At 37.9% G+C, this 25,207-nt stretch overlaps 1 protein-coding gene across 1 annotated transcript in view; it reads left to right on the top strand.

Annotated features, from left to right (window-relative positions):
- Positions 1 to 25,207, top strand: part of themis.L (thymocyte selection associated L homeolog) — a 44,426-nt gene that overhangs the window by 5,660 nt on the left and 13,559 nt on the right. Inside the window, exons 4-6 of the mRNA XM_041562916.1 lie at positions 788 to 1,815; positions 12,891 to 13,008; positions 18,381 to 18,510. Coding sequence (XP_041418850.1) covers positions 788 to 1,815; positions 12,891 to 13,008; positions 18,381 to 18,508 — 1,274 coding nt within the window. The 3' untranslated portion in view covers positions 18,509 to 18,510. The remainder of the gene's footprint in view (positions 1 to 787; positions 1,816 to 12,890; positions 13,009 to 18,380; positions 18,511 to 25,207) is intronic.

Here is a 25,207-nt window from a genome sequence, read left to right as displayed (position 1 = left end):
TCTCCAATATACTTTAATTAAAAAATGTGTATCGTTTTTATAAGAAACCTGACTGTATGCAGTGAAATTCTCCCTTCATTTACTGCTGTGGATAGGAATTGTCAGATGGTCCCTAACTGCTGAGCAGGGAAACAATCATACTTATGAACAGCAGGGGGAGCCCCCGCCTTACTTCCCAGCCATGCAGAACTCAAGCAGCTTTGTTGTATGATGATCCCTAAGCAGCCCAGACCACACTGAGCATGTGCACAGTCTTAGTCTTGCAAAGATGTTTAACAAAGTTACCAAAGTAATCAAAGTAGCCAACTTTGAAAGCATGAATTATTTGTTTAATTAGGCTTCTGGTGCAGTATTTTCATGTTTATATTTAGTATACAAAATACAGCATTTCTAGCCTTATTCTATTTTAGACTTTACATGCCCTTTAAAAGAAAGTATATAAAATAGTATATAACAAACATAATTTACCTTGCTTAGAACTAGAATGAGTTAGCCTCAGCTAATGGGGTTTGTTTACTAACACTAGGAACATTTGCTCCACTGCAGAAACCTATTGGAACCAATCAGCAGTGATCTACTGCAGGAAGAATAATGATGCAAATTTCCTATTGGATGGTATGGGTTACTGTACTGGGTATACTTTGCTCATTTTTAGTAAATGAATGTTACCTGTTCAATTATTAGTTTTTGCCCTCAACAAATCATTATTTTTCTATGGGAGCAACTATATCTCATCATACTCTAATATATATTTTATGACTGATTATGTTTCCTTTTTCTTTTGTAGTTCGAAAGGACATTGTTCATCTGCAATCCGACCTTGATATTGAAGTACTGGATATCACCAATAGTTTTGATATTAAATGTTTTATACAGACATTAACTATTCATGATGTCTTTGAACGGACCACCAACGAATTTCCCATGATTGCAGAAATAATTGAGCATTTAGTAGGAGAATATTCACACTGCAATTTATTAAAACCTGGAGAAAAAATTATCATTCACAAAAAGTATCAAGCAGACAGAATTATAGCTTCAGAGTTAAGAAGTGACTCCCCAAATAAACATTTTCTTATCCCTTATACTTACAAGGGGAAGTTTAAAAGAAGACCTAGGTGTTTCCCAACTGTCTATGACTTAAAGGTTGCAAAGAGAGAAGCAGATGAGCTTCATGTCGTGGCAACAAAATCTTTCCATTCAGCGCATAAAGAATTTTCTTCAATATGTGTTGGGGACCAGTTTCTTGTCAAGCAGCACCAAGTCTGTGAGATCATGTATGAAGGCAAGAAAATAGTTGTAGAAGTGTTAAAATTTTTGAAAATTAATGACAAAGTCCGGGAACAAGTCACCATACCTTTGTATGCCGAAGGTGGATTTTTGGAAGTTGTATATGATGAGAGACAATATTATATAACAGAATTATGTAAACATTTCCACTTTCCCTTGAATATAAAGGTCTCTGTTAGAGATTTGTTTGCAATGGGTGAGGACGTTTTAGCAAGCACATCAGTACTACAGCTGGAGGAGAAAATTACAGATTCATATTTGCTTGTTAGTTCCTATGATAGTCCTCAGGAGGTTTGGGAACTTCCAGTTCATCGGCTCAACCTATCTGTTCATATAATCGGTAGCTTTCAAGGGGAAACCTTCTGTTTACCAACCAAAACCAACATCGAGGAGATAAGTAAGGAGGAGTATTATATGGTGAGGAGATATGAAAGTCAGGTCCAGTACCCACCGCCAAGGCCACCCAAGACTCCACTGTTTGCTTGTGAATCTGCCGCAAGGGAATCCAACCCCATATTGACTGAGGTACTATTTTCCATTTTCTAATTTACAAGACATATGTAGTACCTAGGACTGGAAAATTATTAATTTTCTGCCATCACAGACATAACTTTTAATATGTCAAAATAACCATCCTAAGTAGGTCACTGGGCTGTTGGTATAGGTGAGGAAATGTTCCAAAAATGTGTCAAATCCCTTCAGATCGTTACAACTTGCAAAACTGAAATCAGACACAAGTGGGTTGTATTCATTAATGTGACTGATCTGTAAAATAATTTTCACCTCGGTATAGAAATAGATTAGTTAATGATACATTTTCTTATACGTGATGTTTGTATAGTTTTATTGGTTACTGAACAGAATACATTTTGCTGGCTGTGTATTTTCTATAGCTGTAACTGCTTATGTATTTTCTATATTCACTGCAACAATGCTATATTTTTCATTTAATTGGCTGTCAGTCTGAGCATCAGTGTATACAACACTTATGAGAGCAATACCGTGTATGTTTTATTGTTTTGTAATGCCATTTGCACATTTACGGAAAGATTCAGGATTATTTTTGGAAAAAAAGAGTAGGTTTCCAAAAGAAAAAATGGTGAGTATAATATATGGGAATTAAGCATATACAGTATGTAATGGTTTTGAACTTTTTATCACCAACTGGAGCTGGAAGTTTATTAATACACAATGCTTAAATCTTAGTACAAAAGTAGGGGCAGAACAGAAACTTACTTGCAGCATTTAAATTCGGTGTGATAATTTCCTATGGCTGCAGCAATATTCATTTGTTTCAGCTGAGAAGTAATGCTGCATGTGTATTTCACCAAGCAACCCTCTCTATTTGGTGGGATGTAGTTCCCAAACTTGTACATGTGAAATAATGCAAATTCCATTAAACCTTCCCAGAAGTGTAGATAGTCGAGGATATTTTAGCAGCAAATAGACCATCAATTTGGCTTTGGAGTTTTGACACACAAAATAAATTTCCCCAAAAATAACTGAAACTGCCTCAAGGTACATTTTTCCTCATGCCTTATCCTCTTATTGCCTGACAGTACGCATTGCGCCATGACAAAATCCACTTCAAAACCTAAGGGCTGCATGTTGTCATTGGGCCCTTTGTTTAATCTGCTGCAAATGGAACCCCAAGATTCCCCACAACAAAAATAAATATAAACAATAAGAATTATGTCAATAGGGATGTTGCCAACATTTGAAACACTTTTCTAAAACTGTCTAAAAACAGACTGAAGAACTTCCCACAGTATAGGCAGTGCAGTAACGACATCCACAGAGTTTGGATTTTATTATAGGCAGTGCAGTAGCAGAAGTTTAAGAATTCCACCCTAGCCACAGATTATGGATGTTATTACATTTTCTGAATGACTGCATATAGATGTATGGGCTTTCCCCCCACCATGCATGTCATGCAAAAAGGGCCTGATAAATTCACTTTTGTTAGCCATTTTATTAATCACAGCTTAATGAGTAATAACAGACTCTAAGCACTGCCTACTGATGAGAGAAACAATACAAATTTCAGTGCAGTTGGCCGCTTTATAAACTTTAGCATTTTGAAATACTGAAAGTTCAAATTAAGAATGATCTCTAGAAATAAGGAATATTTGGCTACTTTTTTTTTCTATACTTTTAATTATTTCCAGTTATTATTGACCTGTTACACTAGAAGGTGTGCTTCAGGCCCATAAGATGGACACCATTTGTTCAAATTTTTGGACTGAGCATGGAGTGTCCCGTCATTTTTCGTACCATGGCGATTAGTCGATTGAAAAGGTTAAAAGATTTATATTGTCTACCGATAAGATCTCAACATGTATTGCCTATATCAATAGGAGAGGGTCACTACTATTTCGTATGATTGCTTTCTGTCAATTAATGACCCAAACATTGTGCGATTTGTTCTCTTTACTACTTTATTTTAATTTGAATGGTTAGTTGCAGGTCAGAAGGTTGGCATGGATGTTCGTTCTTCCGACATAGGCTATAATCTGCACATCTATGGCTCTCCAGCAGTCAACAATACTGATTAGAAGGAATACATAATAAATTGCAAACCTAATCTAGGGTTGTGAAAATTACACTTATATTACACTTACATGCACTGAAAGTGCACCTGATAGCACTCGGAGCAGGAAAGGCAACTGTTTGGATTGTTGGCATAAAATAATATCCTTTGTGTCAGTTTTGAACTTTGCACCATGACATTTTGTAAAAAGGCCCTCTTCAGTAAAAAAGTATTAAAGCTTTTATCAAACAGATCTAACTGAACCTTTCCCCTTGATTTACTAACATAGGTGAATAAATGCACCAGTGCAGTAAGCAATCTACCATTTTCTTTGATTTCTATAAGCACATTGAACCAGTCAAAACATATTGCTGGTGCAAATCTGTAATTATTGTATGTGTGTGTGTGTGTGTGGGGGGGGGGGGGGTCTGGCACCTCAACAGGCTGTACAGCCAGGAATTGCTGCTTAACTAAGAACCATGGAGGAAAATCACTTTAATTGCAAATGAGCCTACAAACAGCTGGACATGTACACTGAACAGCCCTAATCATTTTCATACACAGTTGTAGACTGTGCTTTTAATATCTGTATTAAGGCTCACCTTGTCTTTTGACTATTATCTTCTCTCAGAGTTAATTAAGAATGGATTTTCAGAGCAGTCTTGTATTGATTGTAGGAATAGAAAAAAAGAATATAAGTGTTTGAATAAATGTTTTCCTTAATATAGTCTATTAAATTATACATTATTTTGGTTATTTTACAACATACTTGTGATGTTGTATTTTATATTTCAAATGGCATATTTTTACAGCTCTAATCTTTTTAAGGCTAGATATTTATATTCTTCTATAACACCCAACTCAAAAAGAACACCAGACAATTTTTGTTCTGACATCAGAACCCTGAAATTTCACCAAAAATAGACCAGCCATAATAAAACGAGGCAGTCATGGGAAGGGGGCACGGACTGCATTATAGCACACAGCACATGTGTGAGCATGTGTCAGAGGAAGGGGGTTACGGACAGAATGGGGCAATTCTATTTCCTGAGCCACAGCTCCTGTGATGTTGCCCCCCCCCCCGAGCTTACCTTTCCTGCCCTGGAGGGGGCAGGGGACCACATCACTAGTGCAGAGAGTGTAGTTGCGCTCTCTGCAGTAGAAGAGCCACATTTCAAGTTTAATAAATGTGTCTCTTAAAGATACCAGGAGCGTTTTTTTGCCAACCCTGGTAACTGGTAGGCTACTGTGCCTGAGACAAGTTTAGATTTGTTCCATACCTCCAAACATTTGAAAAATTAAATGAGGGACAAAAACCACGTAGCACTGTGAAATTTTTGGCCATGTCCATTTTTTGGCCACACTTCTTAATTAACATGTCCATTTTACAAAATTTGGCAGGTTATGCAAGACTGAACACATTTCTGGGAGTTTTAGTGCAATGTTTTATGTGTTATAACAGTTTCGCTAATGAAAGTGAATTTCCCTTTAAACTGCTAGTGTCAGTTCTCCAAAGAGGCCTGCTTATCTTTTTTTTTTAAATATGTCTTTATTGAATTTTTCAATAACAAACAAAATAAACAAATACAAAGGAATTTGGAATTACGAGAAGAAAAGAATGATGGACAAATCCATCGTTAATACACTTCAAACGTACACATGCAAAGGCCAGAGCATTAGTCTCCTCTTAACTGTAATTGTAAAACATACTAAGGTAGTATAATACACAACAGTATTTTCCTCATGGATATCAATGAAAGAGAAAGGAAAAACAATTAAGAATACCTCGTTCTCAATATCTGATTTATGTGGTGGCTCCTGGGGGGCGTTCGTGACGGTTGTTCCTGGGAGCGTAGGAGATTTTGAATATACTGGTCCGTGTCTTGGACATTAGTATTACTGAGTAAGAGTTCCGTATCATACCACGTAGTGTATCTAAATGCATATATCGTTAGATGTCTAGTATGAGGTGGGAGCGTTTGAATGTAACTCATCCAAGTCGAAAAAAATTTGTCAGTAAATTGTTCTTTGTTTGTAGTAGATTCCACCCAATCCATGTGAAATATATGGTGTAGCTTTTGTTTGACCAGAGATAAGGGGGGTGCAGATGGGGAGAGCCAATGGTGCAATATGGTTTTCCGAGTTGCAGCCATTAACCTTTCTGCCAGCTGCCTTTCAGAGCGCGAAAGTTTCAGGTGTGGAGGAGGTAAGGCCTGCTTATCTTAAATAATTACAATTGTATCTTTGCTTATCTTAAATTGTTACAAAAGTATCCAAGTACAGCCACTGCCTGTTCTGGGCTCTCTGCCAAAAAAGCCTCTTATTTTAATTAAGTTTTGGAAACGTTGTATCTTTTTCTGGCATCAGTGCAGGAGATCAAAGAGAAAAAAGTCCAGAAATTTCAGTAAGAAACCTGGGACTGCAGGCTGAGCTGTCAAAAAGGGGACTGTCCCACATAAACCAGGACAGTTGGGTGGTAAGATGTTGTGGCTATAAAACGCCAGAAAATGCCCTGACACAGACAGGTTATTTATTTATTTAAAGTTATTTGTATATGTTTTGCTATTGAAAGCAGTGTTTCTCTGTCCTTTTCTATTCTCTGCCCTAATGTCTAAGACTGTTGATACAATGTAAGACAAGGCAGTTGATTAACAGACCTGTCTTTGCTGGGGAACCAAGACTGTTGCAACATTGTTTGAAAAGTAAAAACTGGGAGTTAAGCAAATACTGCTTTCAATATCAATTGTTTTTACAAATAACTTTAAAAGCACTGAAAATGTGTAATGAATGTATATTGGAAAGTTGATTATAACTTTTCTTTTAGTAGGCAAAATTTTATTTTGGGGTTGACTTGGCCTTTAACTTGATCTGCATAGAGTGGTACTCCTTGATGTGTGCTTCTTTTTGAATCAGGCATGTGTAAACCAAGAAAGCACTCTGAGTAACAGAAGGTTTTAGGGAAGTAGGAGAGTCTTAACATCGTATTAATCCCTCTACTGCTTTAAAGGAACAGTTCAGTGTGAAAATAAAAACTGGGTAAATAGGCTGTGCAAAATAAAAAACGTTTCTAATATAGTTAGTTAGGCATAAATGTAATGTATAAAGGCTGGAGTGACTGGATGTCTAATATAATAGCCAGAACACTACTTCCTGCTTTTCAGCTCTCTAACTAACTAACTAAGGGCCGCCATCAGAAATCGCAGGGCCCCATGCTTAAAAATTTCCTGGGCCCCCTGGGCTGCGCCCACCACAAGCCCCACCTACAGGTCCGCTCTCCCCACCCACTGGTCCAGCCCCCACCACACACTAAAAAAAAACATTGGTGGCTATGGTTCCAACATGTTAATAAAAATATTGGTGGTCAGGGCCCCCCCATTGAAAAAAACATTTGTGGCCAGGCCGCCCCCATTAAAAAAAAACATTTGTGGTCAGGGTCCCCCATTAAAAAATATTGGTGGGACCCCACATGGGGAAAAAAACATTGGTGGCCAGGCCCCCCCCCACGTTATAAGAAAATTAGAGGCCAGGGCCCCCCTTAAACGTCCATGTAAAAAAACTTGCCCCCCCAGAAGTTTAAAACACAAATTTGGTGCCCAGGGCCCCACCACACAACAGGGACCACAAAGGGTTACCTTTAGGGGGGCTTACTTCATTAGGGTGGACCAACTGCTGTCAGTGAGCTGCCAAATTCAGAAGGGAGGAGGGGAGCACAGGTGGCTGCATCTTCTTCCAGTGACAGCATTTTCTTCCCTTCTTGCCCGGCTAATCAAGAAAGTGCAGCGTGGCAGGGCCCCCCTTACCCTCGGGGCCCCCTACAACTCCCCCCCTGTCCCCACCTGATGGCTGCCCAGAGTCAGCGACTTGAAGAGGGACCACATGGGACATAACTTTTCAGTGAGTTTGCAATTGATCCTCAGCATTCAGCTCAGATTCAAAAGCAACAGATATGACCCATGTGCCCCCCCCCTCAAGTCTCTGATTGGTTACTGCCTGGTAACCAGTCAGTGTAAACCAAGAAAGCTGAAAAGCAGGAAGTAATGTTCTGGCTATTATGTTACACATTCAGTCACTGCAGCCTTAATACATTACATTTTTGGCTAACTAACTATATTAGAAACATTTTTTTCTTTGCACAGCCTATCTATTTACCCAGTTTTTATTTTTACAATGAACAATTCCTGTAATAGTGCCAACCATTTAATTCCTATTATTAGCTGTGACTAAAAATAAAGGATTTCCTGGGATCATCCGTTCACTCTTGAATCTCCCTGTAACAGTGGTTTAATCAAAAAGGGTTAAATGTGCCATATTACAGTACAAGTTATTATACTCTCGGTACACCCTGTTACAAGTGGACTCCTAGGAGACTTTTGGGGGAATATAATATGTCAGATTCGGAAAAAAATATATTCAATGCGAAAAGTTATGCCTTTGCACAAACAAATTTTCCCTTGCACCAATTTAATATAGCTTTTGCGAACCCGGAAACTGTTTAGAGACCACTTCTGACAGAGGAAAGTAGTTTGCAAATGTTATAGTTTGCGCAGTGAATGTAATTTTTACTGAAAAAGTTGTTATGTTTGCTCCAAAAAATTTACACCTTCAAGCACTTCTTAAAAGTGCACAATTAAAATTTGCAATGCAATAACAGTTTAAGGAAGAATATTACATTGCGAGATGTGAATTTATTCTTATTGGTGCAAATTGTTTTTCTCTTTGTGACTTTTATTACATTCCCCCATTTGGGTCCTTATCATATGGCATTCCCTTGTGGTGTATAATAAAGGGAGCAATGAGTAGAGCAATACATCTGTACAAAGAATAGTTGAGATAACCTGCTGTTGCTCAGGTAAAATGTCTAATAAATAAGAAGCAAACTTTATCTAAACAGGATCAGACATCATCTAGACATACTGTATGCCTTAGCCTGTCCCATCTTTTACAATTGAAATTAAAGGGGATGTTCACCTTGAAATTAACTTTTCGTATGATGTAGAGAGTGATATTCTGAGACAATTTGTGATTGGTTTTAATTGTTTATTATTTGTGGCTTTTGAGTTATTTAGCTTTTTATTCAGCAGCTCTCCAGTTTGCAATTTCAGCTATCTGGTTGCTAGGATACAAATAATACTAGCAACCATGCATTGAATTAAATGAGATACTGGAACATGAAAAGGAGAGGGCCGGAATAGAAAGATGAGTAATACAACGTAGCAGTAACAATATATTTGAAGCCTTTCAGAGAATTTGTTGTTTAAATGGAGTCAGTGACCCCTATTTGAAAGCTGGAGAGAGTCAGAAGAAGAAGGCAATCAATTCAAAAACTATAAAAAATAAATAATGAAGACCAGTTGAAAAGTTGGTCTTCATTATTCACCAGCTAAAACCTGCCTAGTTCATGTACAAGTCAATGGCAGAGGTCCACTAAGCCATTTGGAGATGTTAATAGCCTTTCTGACATTCAAATGTTTTTTGGGTGAAAAATTAGATCCATACGAATCGAATACGAATCGAATTTTCAGGCCGGAACCATTCAATCGAATATTAGCCATTATAATTTAAAAAAATTCACATGAATTCGAAATTCAACCTTTGATAAATGGGCTTCCCCAAGTTAACTTGAAAGTGAACCACCCCTTTAATACTGTGACATGTTTTGCCATGGTGTGCAGTGGTGTAATATAAGAGCATATTTACTTAGTCATCTCATTAAATTGTTAGATTTGTTTTAGGTGAAGTAAATGATGGTTAATATTTGCATAGTAAATTAATATATGCAGCTATACTACTTTTTGCACCACTTTTTACTCATCTCCTTTGCTCAATTACATTTAATAGATTACTACAACTCTGTGGTAATGTAAATTAATAGCATATGCTTGTAAAATAAATTTAATATTGTAACTTTGTATTGTAACTGTTCCTTCTTCAAAGGATTCTGCCTACTGATTTTTGGATTGGTTATGGGCTGTGTTAAATCATATTCAAAAACGCAGTTTGATAACAAGTACTTTTATGTTACACAACTTTGTCCATTGAACAGTATAGATAAGATAAGATTCTTTATTTGTCACATGCATAGTTATACGGGTACAACATGCAGTGAAATGCATCCTGATCCATTTTTTTAGACTGTGCAAAATTAAAAACATACTAGTTAAATACTACAACTAGTACAAAATGATTACCATACAAATAAGAATTGTAAGAATATTTTTAAATAAGTATAGCAGCAGAGCAGATGTGGTGCAAGATGAACCATGTTATTTACATAAGTGACAGTAAGGGGCCCATTCACTAAGCTCGAGTGAAGGATTCGAATGAAAAATACTTCGAATTTCGAAGTATTTTTTGGGTACTTCGACCATCGAATGGGCTACTTCGACCTTCGACTACGACCTTCGACTCGAACGTTTCGAACGAAAAATCGTTCGACTATTCGACCATTCGATAGTCGAAGTACTTTCCCTTTAAAAAAAACTTCGACCCCCTACTTCGGCAGATAAAACCTACCGAAGTCAATGTTAGCCTATGGGGAAGGTCCCCATAGGCTTGCTAAACTTTTTTTGATTGAAGGATTTTCCTTCGATCGTTGAATTAAAATCCTTCGAATCGTTCGATTCGAAGGATTTAATCGTTCGATTCGAAGGATTTAATCGTTCGATCGAAGAAAAATCCTTCGATCGATCGAACGAACGTTTAGCGCTAAATCCTTCGAATTCGATATTCGAAGTCGAAGGATTTCAATTCGAGGGTCGAATTTCGAAGTATTTTTTACTTCGAAATTCGACCCTTAGTGAATCTGCCCCCAAGTGAAGATTGTACAAAAATATAAAAAAAAATGTGGATTGTATAGTACTGTATTGTGGTGACGCAGTGTGTCACATAGGTCAAGCAGGTGCAAGTGAGAAAAAGAAGGGAGTGGGAGATTATAGGTAAGGTGACATGAACCATGTTATTTACATACCTGACAGTGAGATTGCATAAAAAATATAGAAATCTAAAAAAAACAGCAGTGCAATATATGACAGTATAAAAAACAGCAGTGCAATTGTATTGTGGTGACGTAGTGTGTCACGTAGATCAAATAGGTGCAAGTGAAAAAAAGAAGACAGGGGAGGGATATCGGATATGGGAGATATCATTGGAAACTGTAATTGTGCATTGATCAATTTTAAGACCAATCAGAAGATGATACTTTTATTTAGCACAAAATAATTGCTCATTCTGTAGGAAGTTTTATTACATACACCATGCACTAGCACAAACAAAACATAAAAACATACATCTTTTTTTTATTTTTATATAGCTTCTGAATTACCCACTTACAGAATTCACAAAAGTAAGTCTCCATGCGGCTCTCTTTGTGCACAACTCTCTTTTCCTTTTACTGGCATTTTGATGAAAGCAGACCCTACAGCCTAATGTGACCCAAATAACATTCTAAGGAAACACATGTTATCATGCTGGGTCTTGGTAAATGCAAGTGAGGGCAAATATAGAATATGACATGATGTTCCTCCACTCCACTCCACCCGACAAGATATGTAGTAGCTGATGAGAAAATGACAATACGGAGATCCATCTTTGTACCCATCTATCATTGGCATTGCACAATAGAAAAAGGCAACTATTAGCTATATCAAAAGGTCATAATCACAATGAAAAACCAATGCTAAATTATATTTTTTGTCCCACACAAATCAACCCATCCTGTTTGTTGAGTGAAGGAACTCTTTTGTTGCCTACTAATATTGTTATGTTATCATGCATATATTGGTTGTTTCCTATTGTTTTATCACGCACGCACACACGCACGCACACACACACACACACACACACACTAAAATGAAATTGCAGTTGTGAATATGTGAATACTGTAATTTACAATAGAATGAGTATTATCCTACATACTATAGCAAAGACATGAACAGCTGTTAGGAAAACTGTATAACCACATCAAAAAGGTTATAGTTTCTTTCTTTAAATTTATGGAATTCAGTGCACGGCCTATTGGCCTATTGCTTTTGTGTGGATAGTATGTAAGAGGGCAAATGTTTGTTTTTATTACATTACATAATATATGTTTGCAATATATATAATAATGTAGAGAAAAAAATATTTGCCCAGGGTAAATTTTCCATCAATGCCATTTATTATATTCTCCTATAATTGCCCCTTCTTTACTTAATTAATACAGTTGAACCCCAATCTCACATTCACCAGGGGACCATGTCAAAATGGCATAAATTTCAGGACATAAAATAAGTGATTGATAAAATGCAGTTTGCTATGTGGGACCTCAAATAATTATTGTTAATTCTAGGCAAGATTAGGCTGTACCACAAATGGTTATGCAGGGGCCGATTCTCTGCCCCATGCCATCTGATGCTTCCCCCACGATACCACCCCCTCGCTCCCTATCGCTTACTGTTCTTGTGCAGGAGCTGATCTGGAGGGACCTCATCACTAAAACAGAGAGCGCAATTGAGTTCTTGGCACTAGTAGAGCCAAATTTCCAGTTTAATATGTGGAAATTTGCCTCTTAAAATTACCAGGAGTGGCTTTTTGCCGCCCCTGGTAACTTCTGGGGAACTACCACCTGAGGCAAGGTGCTCACCTTGCCTCATGGCAGAAACACCCCTGCAGTTATGAGGCCTTGTCCATTAAGTCTTGTGTGCACTACCCATACTTTCAGTCTGAACCTGAGAATAATAAAATTGTTTCAGGGCAGAACCAAGTTCCAGAAGCAGTCAGAGAGCATAATGTGCTATGTAAACTAAAAGAGCATACTCAGGAAGTGGTTAGCTCTAAATGTGTTGTATTCGTTTGGATACCTTACTGCTTTCTTGTGGGAAGCTGCTGTGCTTGTGGCTTTTTTAAACAACCTTGCAAACTAGCAGCAACACAAAGACAAACATGCAAATATGGATATTTTATTGAAGAAAGTCTGCTTTGCATATAATAATGTTTTAGGGATATTTGATCATGGCACCCATATATAGATCTAGCCCTGCATGATCTGTGTGATTTATTTTTATCAATAGAACTTATTGTGTTTGCATTTTAGAATCCAGCCCCAGTGGAGGATTGCGGAGCTATATCAGAACTACAAGGTGACTGCCAAGGGCATGTTTTATGTGGAGAAAAAGACAAATATGCCAATGTACAAGACAGTTTTGAGAAAGGTGAGGTTTTGTTCTCGTTGTTTGCTTTTTCATTTATAAAATAAAAAAATATCTGATATGCTTTATTTGAAGACTGTGATGACACCAAAAAAGGAATATGTAGTAACACAGGCAAATTTTGCCCTAGTTTTATCATGTTTCTTGCCACACCCACTAAAGCTTATTTCTGACTGGTTGCTGTGTGATAGTGGACCAGGGTCAAGACTTTCTAACATTACTGGATTAACCTAAAAGAGTATTTTCACAGAATTCTGCCCTCAGAGCAGTAAATAAGACAACGCTTGACAGGTAGGGCTTGCTTAATGTCTGGCGCAGTGCCACCTGTTTTCTTCCAAGAGAAGGAGAGGGAAAGCTACCAAGGCATTTTATTGCCAATAGATTAGCCACAACAGTGCAAGCTAGAACGCCATTTTTATTGTTTAGAATGCTTTTCCATAAAGCTCTAGACACTGTCTCTGTTTGTTTAGGATATCAGCTTCCATATTAGCTTGCTGTGACATCACTTCCTGCCTGAGTCTCTCCCTGCTCGCTCATAGCTCTGAGCTCAGATTACAGCAGGGAGGAGAGGAAAAGGAGCAATCTGAGCATGCTCAAGTCCAAGCCCTGAAAGTTTAAGCTAAAAACAGGAAGTCTGATACAGAGGCCCATGTGAACACAATAGAAGGAAAAGAAATGTGGTGTTTCTTTTAACAGGGGACTCTGAGCAGCACTACTTTGAGGGTTTACTGTATTAATATAGACTTTTCTGATAAAGCTTACTTAGTTTTAACTTTTCCTTCTCCCTTAAAGTTTCCTATATTCATTCATATTAAAGAAGATGGTTGATTTTGGGCTGAACTAAAGTGGGCCCAGTGGTCAGTGCACCTAAACATTCTGATTAGATTGCTGTGAGCATAGGCCACACTACTAACTTAATTTTAAGAAGCAACTGGCATGCACGAATGAACCATTGTATATATGTGATAGTACCAGTAAGCCCCGCACAGACGAGGAGTAAGTAGGCAAAAGATATGCAAGTTCAATGAGGGTGTTCAAGTGGGCTTTTCAACACTCTGATTACTGCTCTGTTGACAGGGAGGAAATGTTCTCAAGCCTCAAGGCATCACCTCCGCAGTGAATGGGATATTTCACCTTAAAATCAACCTTTAGTATAATGTAGTACTATTCTAACACAATATGCAATTAGTCTTCACTTTTTTTTTTCATATAACCCTGCAACCCTCAACTGCTATGTGGTTAATTATACTAGCATCCAAGCAGAAGTTTGGAAGTCAGAATAGGAGGCGAATAAGAAGAAGTGAAAATAAAATAGAATAACAATAAAACTGCACTCTTAGGGAATGCCCATGGAGTGTATGCTTCACCAGTTCTTTCAACTATTGGAGAAGCAACTGAAACCACTTGTGCCATCGGTCATGGTGGTAGGCTGTTTTGGACCCCGAATACTCAAATATGCATGAGCAGTAACAGGAAAGTTCCATGGATTCTGACTTTCACTGATTGTGAACATTAGAACATTTTTGGGTCAAAACATTCTGTCACATACAGCAGCACATACAGATTCCAGTGCTTACATTGAAAGAGCTGAAAATCTTGACTTTTGGATAGCATTGGTGCTGATAAGTATCAAGGCCAATACTCATCTCACAATCTCATCAGCAACAGCTAAACATTGAAGGCAGTAAAAATGTAATAAAAGAGGAGTTTGAATAATCACAGCTATGAAAACAAATGTTGTGCCATGATCTCTTCACAATTTGGTTTTGCATTTCCCCCTGTGTCAGCATATGTTCCATAACTCATTATTAGCCTTAATTACCTTTCGACTCCCAGTTATTATGGAACTATAGTTCAAGAGAGAGAGAACTGGAACTTATAGAGATTAATGTAGCATATCTTTATTTTAATCAACCCGTTAGGATTTTAGAACTTATGAGTGTTTTATATTAAATCATGGAGATAACACTAGTCAACATATTGCAATATATATTACAAGAACTGTGGCAAAATATAGTAATGACCATAGTTGAGTTTATTTGTCAGTAGCCTGATGGGTAACTCATTGATGAATTAAAATTTGCTCCAGACAACAACTCTAGAGCAAATTCCAGCTGAACTAAAATTCAATAAACTAGAGCACTGATGATTCATTTACTCAAACTTTTGGATAAATTCATTTGTTTTTTCCTTATTAAAGCCCAGTATTAGAAGTGATAAATAAAATGTTTCTTCAGTACTTATTTTTGAGCTGTCAAACTACTTGTACAGTTGCCATACGGATTGTACGAAGCTGCTACAAAAGTAGATCTTAAACTAATTTCCGAAGAAAGCAATTTTCTAACGCTGGTTTAGCCTGGTTTTATTCTTTAAACGTACCAATACCAAACAGCTATTGTTTTCAGAATCACTAATTTATCAACGTAATCTCCCTGTAATTATGTCACTTATAACCACATACTGCTGGTGTAAAGATGCAGAAATGGCTGACTGAAGAAACCTTTACCACAGATGTGAAATGTCTGATTGCAAGGAGGGCAAAGCCACTCTTTTAGTTCCTGCTGTAGAGTTATATATTTTATGGCTTGGCATTGCTTAATGGATGAGGCCAACCTTGTATACAAAAACAATTATTGTACAAATAGAGTAGGGAAAAGAAAACAGAGATTTTGAATGAAACATTTCTATTACATTTTATTATTTACTAATGAGGGAACAAATATGCAGCACTGTAGCAACCCATAGCTTTCAATCAAATACTTGCTTTCATCATTTTAATTGTGCTAGACTGATTAAAGCTGTATAGATTCTATAAAAATGGAAATCCTTGAAGCAACATAGAGCAATTCTTACCAAGGATGATGTTGTGTATCTAGAGGCTGTGTCTGTTTACTAAATGTGTTGTGCGTTCGGTTATGATTATTTTTGCTAACTTGACTTAAATTATTTTCTTAGTATTGTATATTATTATATTTTCCAGGAACCTTATTCTACCTTTTTCAGCAGTGATTGGCGAGGAGCTGGTCTAGTGGAGAACACTATAGAATAAGGGCCCTGGAATAATAGTGCTAAACTGTTTTTTTTTCTCCCGAATGGAAACATTAGTACCAAATATACTAATTATTTTTTTCATTCTTTGCTCAAAGTTGTTATTGTCTGTAGTTCTAGCCTTAAGTAAGTAGCCATTTGTTTATTGACTGGCTGACCCAAAGCCAGACTGGAGCATGGAATGCTACAGAGACAGGAGTGTAAAGAAAAAAGCTAGGGACAACTCACAATGTTTTCTCGTAAACTTTACACAGGGATATCATAAATAAACAACTATATAGTTATTCCTTTCTAATTAGGACACTTTCCTGGTTTAGGGATAATTTTATGTGCTCCATTGTTTTGCAATTACATATGAAATTATACTAACAAACTGTTCTTTAAACTGGTGGGTGGTCAGTACTAGGATATATAATGTAATCCCTATTGTAAAATATAAGGGTATCAGGGCCTCATGCTTCTATAGTATATGGTCATGGAACACCTGTGTCTTCTAATATGTTCATATTCTATAACAGGTGGTATACGCAAAGGACATGACTAAGCACTGATGAGAAATGCATCTTGGCTTGAACTCAACGATCTCCCATACTAGCCTAAAAGCAGGCATAACAGGAAGAAGAACTGGTTTTGGGTTAAAATTTTCAGCCCTTATGTGAGACAGCTTTGCTGAAAGTCACAAAGTAAACTCCCCAGTGGTTACTACTAAAAGCAGTACCAAACTGCTGATGGCCATGGAACTGTGGAATCCATTATCTGGGAACTGGTTATGGGAGATCTTTGAGTTCAAGCCAAGATGCATTTCTCATCTTGGCCCACCAGCATGTTGTTCCCTTTCCACCTCCCCTTTTAGAACAGTCTCAATAATCCTGTAGGGCAGTGATGTTCAACTGGCTTCCCGCAGGCTCCCACATGAAAGTCTGCATGCTTTCACTGCTTACCTTGTGTAAGTTTAAAAGGTATCTGTACTGAGATTAACTTTTCCCTGCCTTGTTCACATTTCAGATTCAGGCTGTAAACTCCTGCATTGTTCACACTTGTAATACCCCCTGTATTGTTCACACTTGTAACACCTATTCTCCCTGTGTGTGTGCCATACTCTGCCTGCCCTAAACTACCTGTGGGACGTGAGGCTGGTAGGGTTGTTGTTAGGAGGCTCCTCAATGTGTTTTATCATGTGCTGGGGGTGCTGTGTTATCTACAGGGGAGGAAGAGGAATATGAATTTAAGGGAATATTTTAATATGACCTATATTTTTTACATATAAGTGACGAGTGATATCCCTGCAGTGAAAACCAATCATTTGGTTTTTTGGTGTGCTACCTCTATTAATGTGGGTATGGTCTTAAAAGTTATTGTGGTAACACGGGTGTGGTTTAAAGTGGGAGTGGTTTAAAACAGGGAGTGGTCAACACTGGCTTCAATTATCAGCCCTTCACCACAGAGCCTGAAAAATTCTGTCCCTTGGTACCACAATTGTTGGATAGCAACAGCACTACTGTAGGGCATCAGGCTCTCTGGAACTGCTGGGGTTGAACTCTGGCCACCCTTTCCAGACTGCACTAAGAATCCAGCATCCCCTTAACTCATCACACTCGCTTTGCTCTCTCAGATCCTGCAGCACTATTGCAGTCTCTTCCCACTGACATATTCATTAAACTTGGCACACAGACTCTCTCCCAGTCTTTGTGGAACTGCATCCACCAGTCACCCTATCCCCTGCTCCTGTTGCTTTAACACAGCTCTTATAGCCTCCTGCTGAACAGCTGAAGCACAAAGAGAAGCAGCAACTCTTGCTATAGTATCACAATGTTAAAGGCAATGTCTACTAGGCTCATCAGCCGCGTATGGAGGGGTCGGTGCGAGTGTGTGTATGTATGTGCACTGGGTTTTCATTTGGAGGGGTTGCAATTGATGGTCTTTTTTCAGCCCAAATGAACTATTTCACTATGTAACAATACAGGTATGGGACCTGTTATATAAAATGCTCGGGACTTGGGGTTTTTCTGATAAGGGATCTTTTTGTAATTTGGATCACCATACTTTAAATCTAATAAAATATCATTTAAACATTACATAAACCCAATAGGATTGTTTGCCACCAATAATGATTAATTATATCTTAGTTGGGATCAAGTACAAGGAACTGTATTATCAAAACAAAGAAAAAGGGTATAATTTTTAAAATTTTGAATTATTTGATTACAAATATTGTAGATGACCTTCCTCTAATTCAGAGCTTTCTGGATAATGGGTTTCTGGATAATGGATCCCGTAATAATACAATTCTGCACAATTCTGAATAATGTAATTGACAATTCTTTCAGATACTGCCATGACCGTATTCTGTAAGGATGAGAATCATCAACACAATATTGAAAATCACGTAGAAGACATGAGGGTGAAATTTGACAGAATGATTCTGCCTTGTCAATCAGACACTAAAAAAAATTAAAGGTATGTAAACAATGATTAATTAAAAGTCTCTTACTTGTATTAATCTGACTTTCTTTCTTTATAGTTTAAATGAGGGTTACATTTGAGGGTGAATGCTCTGTCTCATCTCCTATATGCGTCTGGAAGTCTGCATTGAAGTGCAATTTATATGTATGTATGTATGTATGTATGTATGTATGTATGTATGTATAGTTTTATTCATATACAGCTTCTATTAGAACAATACATTAATAAAACAAAAGGGGCCTAATAAATAATAAATACAAATGAATACAAAGAACAGTAACATTCAAGATTAAATGCTGTGTTAAAAATGAAAGAGGAAGAAGATCCCTGCCTTGCAGACATTACAATCTAAGTGTATGTGTCACTTATGGCTACCAATAGGAGGATAACAAGAGCTGCAGTTTATAGTTGTTGTCACTGCATTATAAGTGTCAGGATTGAGTAAGATGTTGCGTGTTCCAAGAGATGCAGAGGAATATAGGGATGGCATTACAAATGTAAGGAGCAGTAAGAGAGAATCAACAGTATTAGCAATTGGTGCAATGATGCAGAATGATAACAATATAAGACAGACTGAAATGGGGAGAGATGGGATGGGAATATGGGAGGCCAGTTATTAGCAAGTTGCAGTGGTCTAGTCTAGTCTTAGCGGTTACATGAGAAAGAAATGGATGTTTTTTGCATAATATTGCATAATACTGTGTAATCTTGTCTTGAGCTAATGGGCTCTTGACAATAATTGTACCTCAAAGAACGGGCCCGGTTTTGTGGCAAGACCACAAAGGCCCTGGCTATGGGTGGCTTGCTGCCCAGCCACACCTAAAGGTTATTTCCTTCCGAAGCACTATTGACTAGGCCTGCTGGGGATTTTTCCCATTATTTGAATCGACACATGCCCTGTCCCCTGTGCTCCGGATGTAAAAACAAAGGGTGCGCATGCACGTGATCTTGTGGGGTTTGGGGGGGGGGCAGCAGAAGATGCCAGCCTCCAGGCTCCCTCGGAAACCGGCCCTGGTCTTGAACTAAAAAAATGTAAGTAGCACAATTGTTCTACTGTTTTACCAGCAGTGTTTCTCTTGTGGTCTGTTTAGTATGATAGGCACAGTTGTTATTACTTTTCTTAATGCCTATTGGCAGTGGATGAGGTACTAGTGGAAGGGCAATATACAGGTGAAGATTCAGATTTGCTATCCAGTGCATGTTGTGCTTTTTTGTTGTCCAAATGCCTCTACTTCTTTAACTGTATCTTTGTTTAAGCCTAGGGCCATACTGGGGTCAAAAAAACCACTGAATGATTTTCGTCCAACCGCTGGTAGTAGTATCCTCTCTTTTCTGCATTCAGAAATATTGAATTGGAAGTGATGCCAATAGACTCAAAATTCATAAACTGACGGTTGAACACTAAATTTCCATTACTTGTGGCCTTTAGTATCTTTGGAATGTATCATTAAATTGTTCATTGTCCAGTGAAAAATGTATTTGTATACATGGATAAGGGGACTTGCAGAGTACTGCAGTTCTGTTATTCACGTGGAACCACAGAACTGCAGAGTGCTGAAGTTCTGTGGTTTCAAGTGAAAATACTGACTCTTAATATGGGTTAACAAATCATTATAACAAGGTATATCGGTTAAAAGGGTTGGTCGCCTTTAAATTAACTTCTACTATGATGTAGAGAGGGATATTCTGAGAGAATTTGCATTTGGTTTTCCTTTTTTTATTTGTGGTTTTTGAGTTATTTAGCTTTTTATTTAGCAGCTCCACATTTTGCAGTTTTAGCAATCTGGTTGTTAGAGTCTAAATTAAACCATGCACTGATTTGAATGGGAGACTGAAATATAAATAAAAGAATAACAGTCTGAATAGAAAGATGAGTAATAAAAAGCAGCAATAACAATACATCTGTAGCCTTACAGAGAATTTGTTTTTTTTAGATGGGGTCAGTGGCCCCAATTTGAAAGCTGGAAAGAGTCAGAAAAAGAAGGCAAATAATTCTAAAATTATAAAAAATAAAAAACGAAGGACATTAGGAAAGCTGCATAATAAATCTTTCTATAACATACTACAAGTCTAACATATATTGCCTGTTATGATCTTTCTTTAGAAATTAAAACCAAAAAAATTCAATAAATTATTAGATTCACTTTTGCAGAACCTGTTGTTCGTACTGGTGGGTCCCTTACAATTTCTATGTAGGGACCCTCTGCTGAGTTTGGAAACCCCTTGTGGTCGCAGGGTACCTTGATGGAATTTTCCACATTAGATTAACCCATAGCAGCCAGAGTTTCCTTGTATTTGTATTTGTCTTGTGCAATTACAAATAATTACTCAGCTCAGTTTCTGTTGTGGTTTACAAAGTGACACTTCCTGAATTAAAAGAATTAACAGAGATAAATATTCTTCGTTACCATTTGTATGTAACTTGCATTCATTAATATTTAACTTCTGTTCCACACATGTTCATTACACAACATTCAGATTTTCAAGGACTAAACCATAAAGAGGTTTCTCTATCACATTTATCTTTCAAAACAAATGAACTGTTTATATGCAGACCTTGGGACTACTAAACTATGGGCTACTAAACTGTTTAAGAGAAACAATTGTGAAAATGTACTGTATTTGATTCTATACAATATAAATATTTCTAGGGATAAGGCAACTTTTTTTTTCAAAGCGAAATTCACCAGGGGCTAGAATTTCAGTGCATCTGTGCTACAATTTCACCTGGTGTTTATTGTTTTGCTGGAAAAAATGTGTTTCCCTTACGTCCCATACGGCAGCACAATGAGATTTATTTTGCTATGTAGGACAAGTGAAAAAAAAAAAAAACAACCAACCCCTCCCTTAAATAGGTGCTCCCAACCACACACTACCTGGTGTAGGCAAGTGATAGGTATTCTAATGTTTCTCTCTTTGTTTTTCTAATGTTCACGGAGAGGAACCATGAATGTGCCAGGTCCCTTGGGGATCTGAAGACCGCAGGGTGACTAGCCGAGGGTTTTAGTTCACCCGGAGGCACAGGATAGCCTCTTAGGTTCACTGCCTAGGTCGCAGCCTCCCTGGTTAGGCTGTAAGGTATGGGGTATTCTGCTGGGACCAGCTAGAAGTTTCTTCCTTTATTTCAGATGTCTGATACCCATGATCCTCCACCATCCAAAAAGCATAAGAAATCTAAGCATCAACAATGTAAGGCATGTGATGTACCTTTACCTGATGGCTATGACAAAAGGTTTTATAAAGACTGTATGTCTTTTTTGGCCCAGAAAGAATTTACAAAAGCAGAATCTTCTGAGTTGATTAAGAATTTTATTAAATCTACTATGCAAGAAATATTTGATCAACTACAATCCAGATCTCTGGAAGATTCAGAGCTTGAATCTTCTTCAGATGAGGAAGAAGCTTTAGCGGTTTTCTCTGTTCATGATACTTCCAAATTGATTAAAAGAGTCAGATATACCATGGATTCCCTTGATGGGGTTGAGGAGTCTCAATCATCATCCTTATCTGTTACAAAGAAAACTTTTCCTGTTCATTCTATAATGAAGGAGTTGATGAGTAGAGAATGGAAGAATCCGGAAAAGGCTCCTTCAATTACCAAAAGACAAAAGCTTTTGTTTCCCATTCAAGAGGAGGAGTTGCAGTCCTGGGAGGCACCTCCAAAAGTTGATATAGTGATTGAGAGTGTTTTGAAAAAGTCTTATTCTACTACTTCATCTGCCTCCCCAAAGATTTCTTGTTACTCCTCCAAGTTCTTTTTCAAAGCCGCTAGCTGTAGAAAAAGCGATTACAGAATTTGTTTCCTCCAAGGTTCTAGAACATGTACCTCTGTCAAATATTCAGCAAGGCACGTATTCCAAGGTTTTTTTGGTGCCCAAGTCTAACGGGTCTTTCCGAACCATTATAGACTTAAAGTTTGTGAATCAATTTATTCGGAAAAAGACTTTCCGTATGGAGACCATCAAGTCTGTGATATACATTCTAGACAGAGGAGATTACATGGTTTCCTTGGACTTGAAAGATGCTTATCTCCATGTGCCAGTGTGTCAGAACCACAGGAAATATCTCAGCTCTACGCCATTATCAATTCAGAGTCTTGCCGTTCGGCATAACAACAGCACCACGTGTTTTTACAAAGATTGTAGTTTCCATTGCTGCCGTCTTAAGGGAGGAAGGGATTTCCTTTAATTCATTACCTAAACGATTGGTTGATCACATCGGTGTCGGCATCCCTATTGGAGAAACATGTGAACAGGACTGTCTTTTTGCTCCAGCAGCTGGGTTGTATCATAAATTGGGACAAGTCATGTCTGGTTCCTTCCAGATCAATCCAGTTTCTAGGATTCATGATCAATTCTTCAGTAATGAAGATCTTTTTGCCTCAGGACAAGATCTACAAGAACCTTTATCGGAGTCGAGGCCTGCAGCAGACCGACTGGGCAGTGTTGACCACGGATGCCCCTCAGTCGGGTTGGGGAGCCCATTTCAACCAGATGACGGTACAAGGGATCCATTGGATAGCACCATGTCCTCAAATTTCAGAGAGTTAAAAGCAGTTTACAATGCGATTTGGGGTTTTCCACAACATCTGAAGGGGAAAAATCTAAAGATTCTGTCAGACAACTCGACGACAGTAGCGTATATAAACTACAGGGAGGAACCAGGGTTCATTAGTTGAATCAAGAAGTTTTCAAAATCCTATCTTGGGCAGAAAACCATGTTCCTTTTATTATGGCAGTACACATAAAGGGGGAGGAAAATTATCTGGTAGACCATCTGAGCAGAAAGAAGATCAATTCTGGAGAATGGAGTCTGAATCAGCAAATGTTTGTGAGGATCACACAACAATGGGGAGTTCCCTCAATAGATCTGATGGCAACCATAGAGAATCGCAAGGTTCAGAGGTTTTGTTCTCTAAACAAGTGGGATCAGCCAGACTTCATAGATGCCATGTCATTCAACTGGGGGTTTCCCTAGTTTACATATTTCCCCCATACCCATGATTCCGAAGGTTCTGCTGAACATCAGGACAGAACAAGTCCAGAACATTATAGTGACTCCCTTTTGGCCCAAGAGGAGCTGGTTTTCTCTTCTGATGAGAATGTCCACGAAGCAGTTCTGGATCCTGCCCCAGTTTCCGACTATCTTAACTCAGGGGCCCATTTGTTGTCAGGATTTGTCGAGACTGCAGATGACAGCCTGGAGATTGATTGGTCCCTTCTAGTATCTCAGAGATTCCAAGTGCAATCTAGGAAGAAGTCTACTAACAGCTTATGCGAGAATTTGGAGGCTGTTTAGAAGTTGGTGTTTTAAAAGGCGAATTGCTTCAACAAAACCCAATATTTCTGTGATATTAAAATTCCTTCAAGAGGGGTTTGATAAATGTTTAGCAGTTAACACTATTAAAGTGCAAATGTCTGCTCTATCAGCCTTATTAAATCATTTAAATCGTTGCCTAAATTGAAGAGCTTTGTAAAGGCAATTTCAAAGATTAGGCCTAGAATTCTTCAACCACCTCCTTCATGGGATTTACCTCTAGTTCTCAACAAGCTCTGGGAGAGCCCATACGTGCCAATTGAAGACTGCTCTTTGAAATGTTTGTCATTCAAGACCTTATTCTTGATAGCTATCACCTCAGCTAAAAGAATTGGAGAGTTACAATCATTGTCAGTAAGGGAACCTTATTTAACCTTCCGCACAAACAGAGTGGTTCTGAGAACTCTACTGAACTTTAGACCCAAGGTTGCCTCCGTCTATAATATCAACCAGGAAATTGTGTTGCCAAATCTTCCTGAGACCCAAGATGAAAGATCAACTCCACCTATTAGATATTGGGAGAATTCTTAAAGCTTATGTTAAACAGACGGAAGACATTAGGAAAGTTGAGAATCTCTTTATTAGTTTTTCAGGGAAAAACAAGGGATTGAAAGCTTTTAAACCATCCTTAAATCGCTGGATTAGAAAAACCATTCAGATGGCCTATATAAAGGATAATCTCAAACCACCCTTGCAGGTGAAAGCTAATTCAACCAGGAAAGTCTCTACCTCTTGGGCCGAGGCGGCATATGTTTCTATGGATCAGATATGCAGATCTGCTACTTGGAGTAATCCAAACACTTTTATTCAGGACTACATATCAGCCTCTAGGGAAGCTTCCTATGGCAGTAAAATTCTACAGAAGGCATTATAGTGGATTTCCCACCCGTGTTACTTGCTAGTTCTCATTGTGCTGCCGTATGGGACGTAAGGGAATAAGTAAATGTATACTTACCGTAATTTACTTTTCCCTTAGTCCCTTCGGCAGCAAATATCCATCCATATTAAAATTTTTTGACTGATGTGTGGTTACTGAACAAAAAAACACTGAGGGGTGTGGTTGTGAGCACATATTTAAGGGAGGGGTTGGTGGTTAGCACTTTAGTATCTTTTTTTTTTCACTTGTCCTACGTAGCAGGAGAGACAAAATAAATCTCATTGTGCTGCCGAAGGGACTAAGGGAAAAGTACATTTCGATAAGTATAAACTTACTTATTTTGCACATTAAAAAAAACAACAAAAACACACTAATATCATTATTATATGCCCCTTGCCTTCCGCATCGGTCAATGGGATATATAAAATATATTGCATAAAACATTGCATAAAAATATATTGCATAAAACAGCCCTATGTAAAACCCTGCTTCATCTAA

The sequence above is a fragment of the Xenopus laevis genome, chromosome 5L (assembly GCF_017654675.1).
Source record: "Xenopus laevis strain J_2021 chromosome 5L, Xenopus_laevis_v10.1, whole genome shotgun sequence".
Lineage (NCBI taxonomy): Eukaryota > Metazoa > Chordata > Amphibia > Anura > Pipidae > Xenopus > Xenopus laevis.
This window is presented reverse-complemented; position numbering and strand designations above follow the sequence as displayed.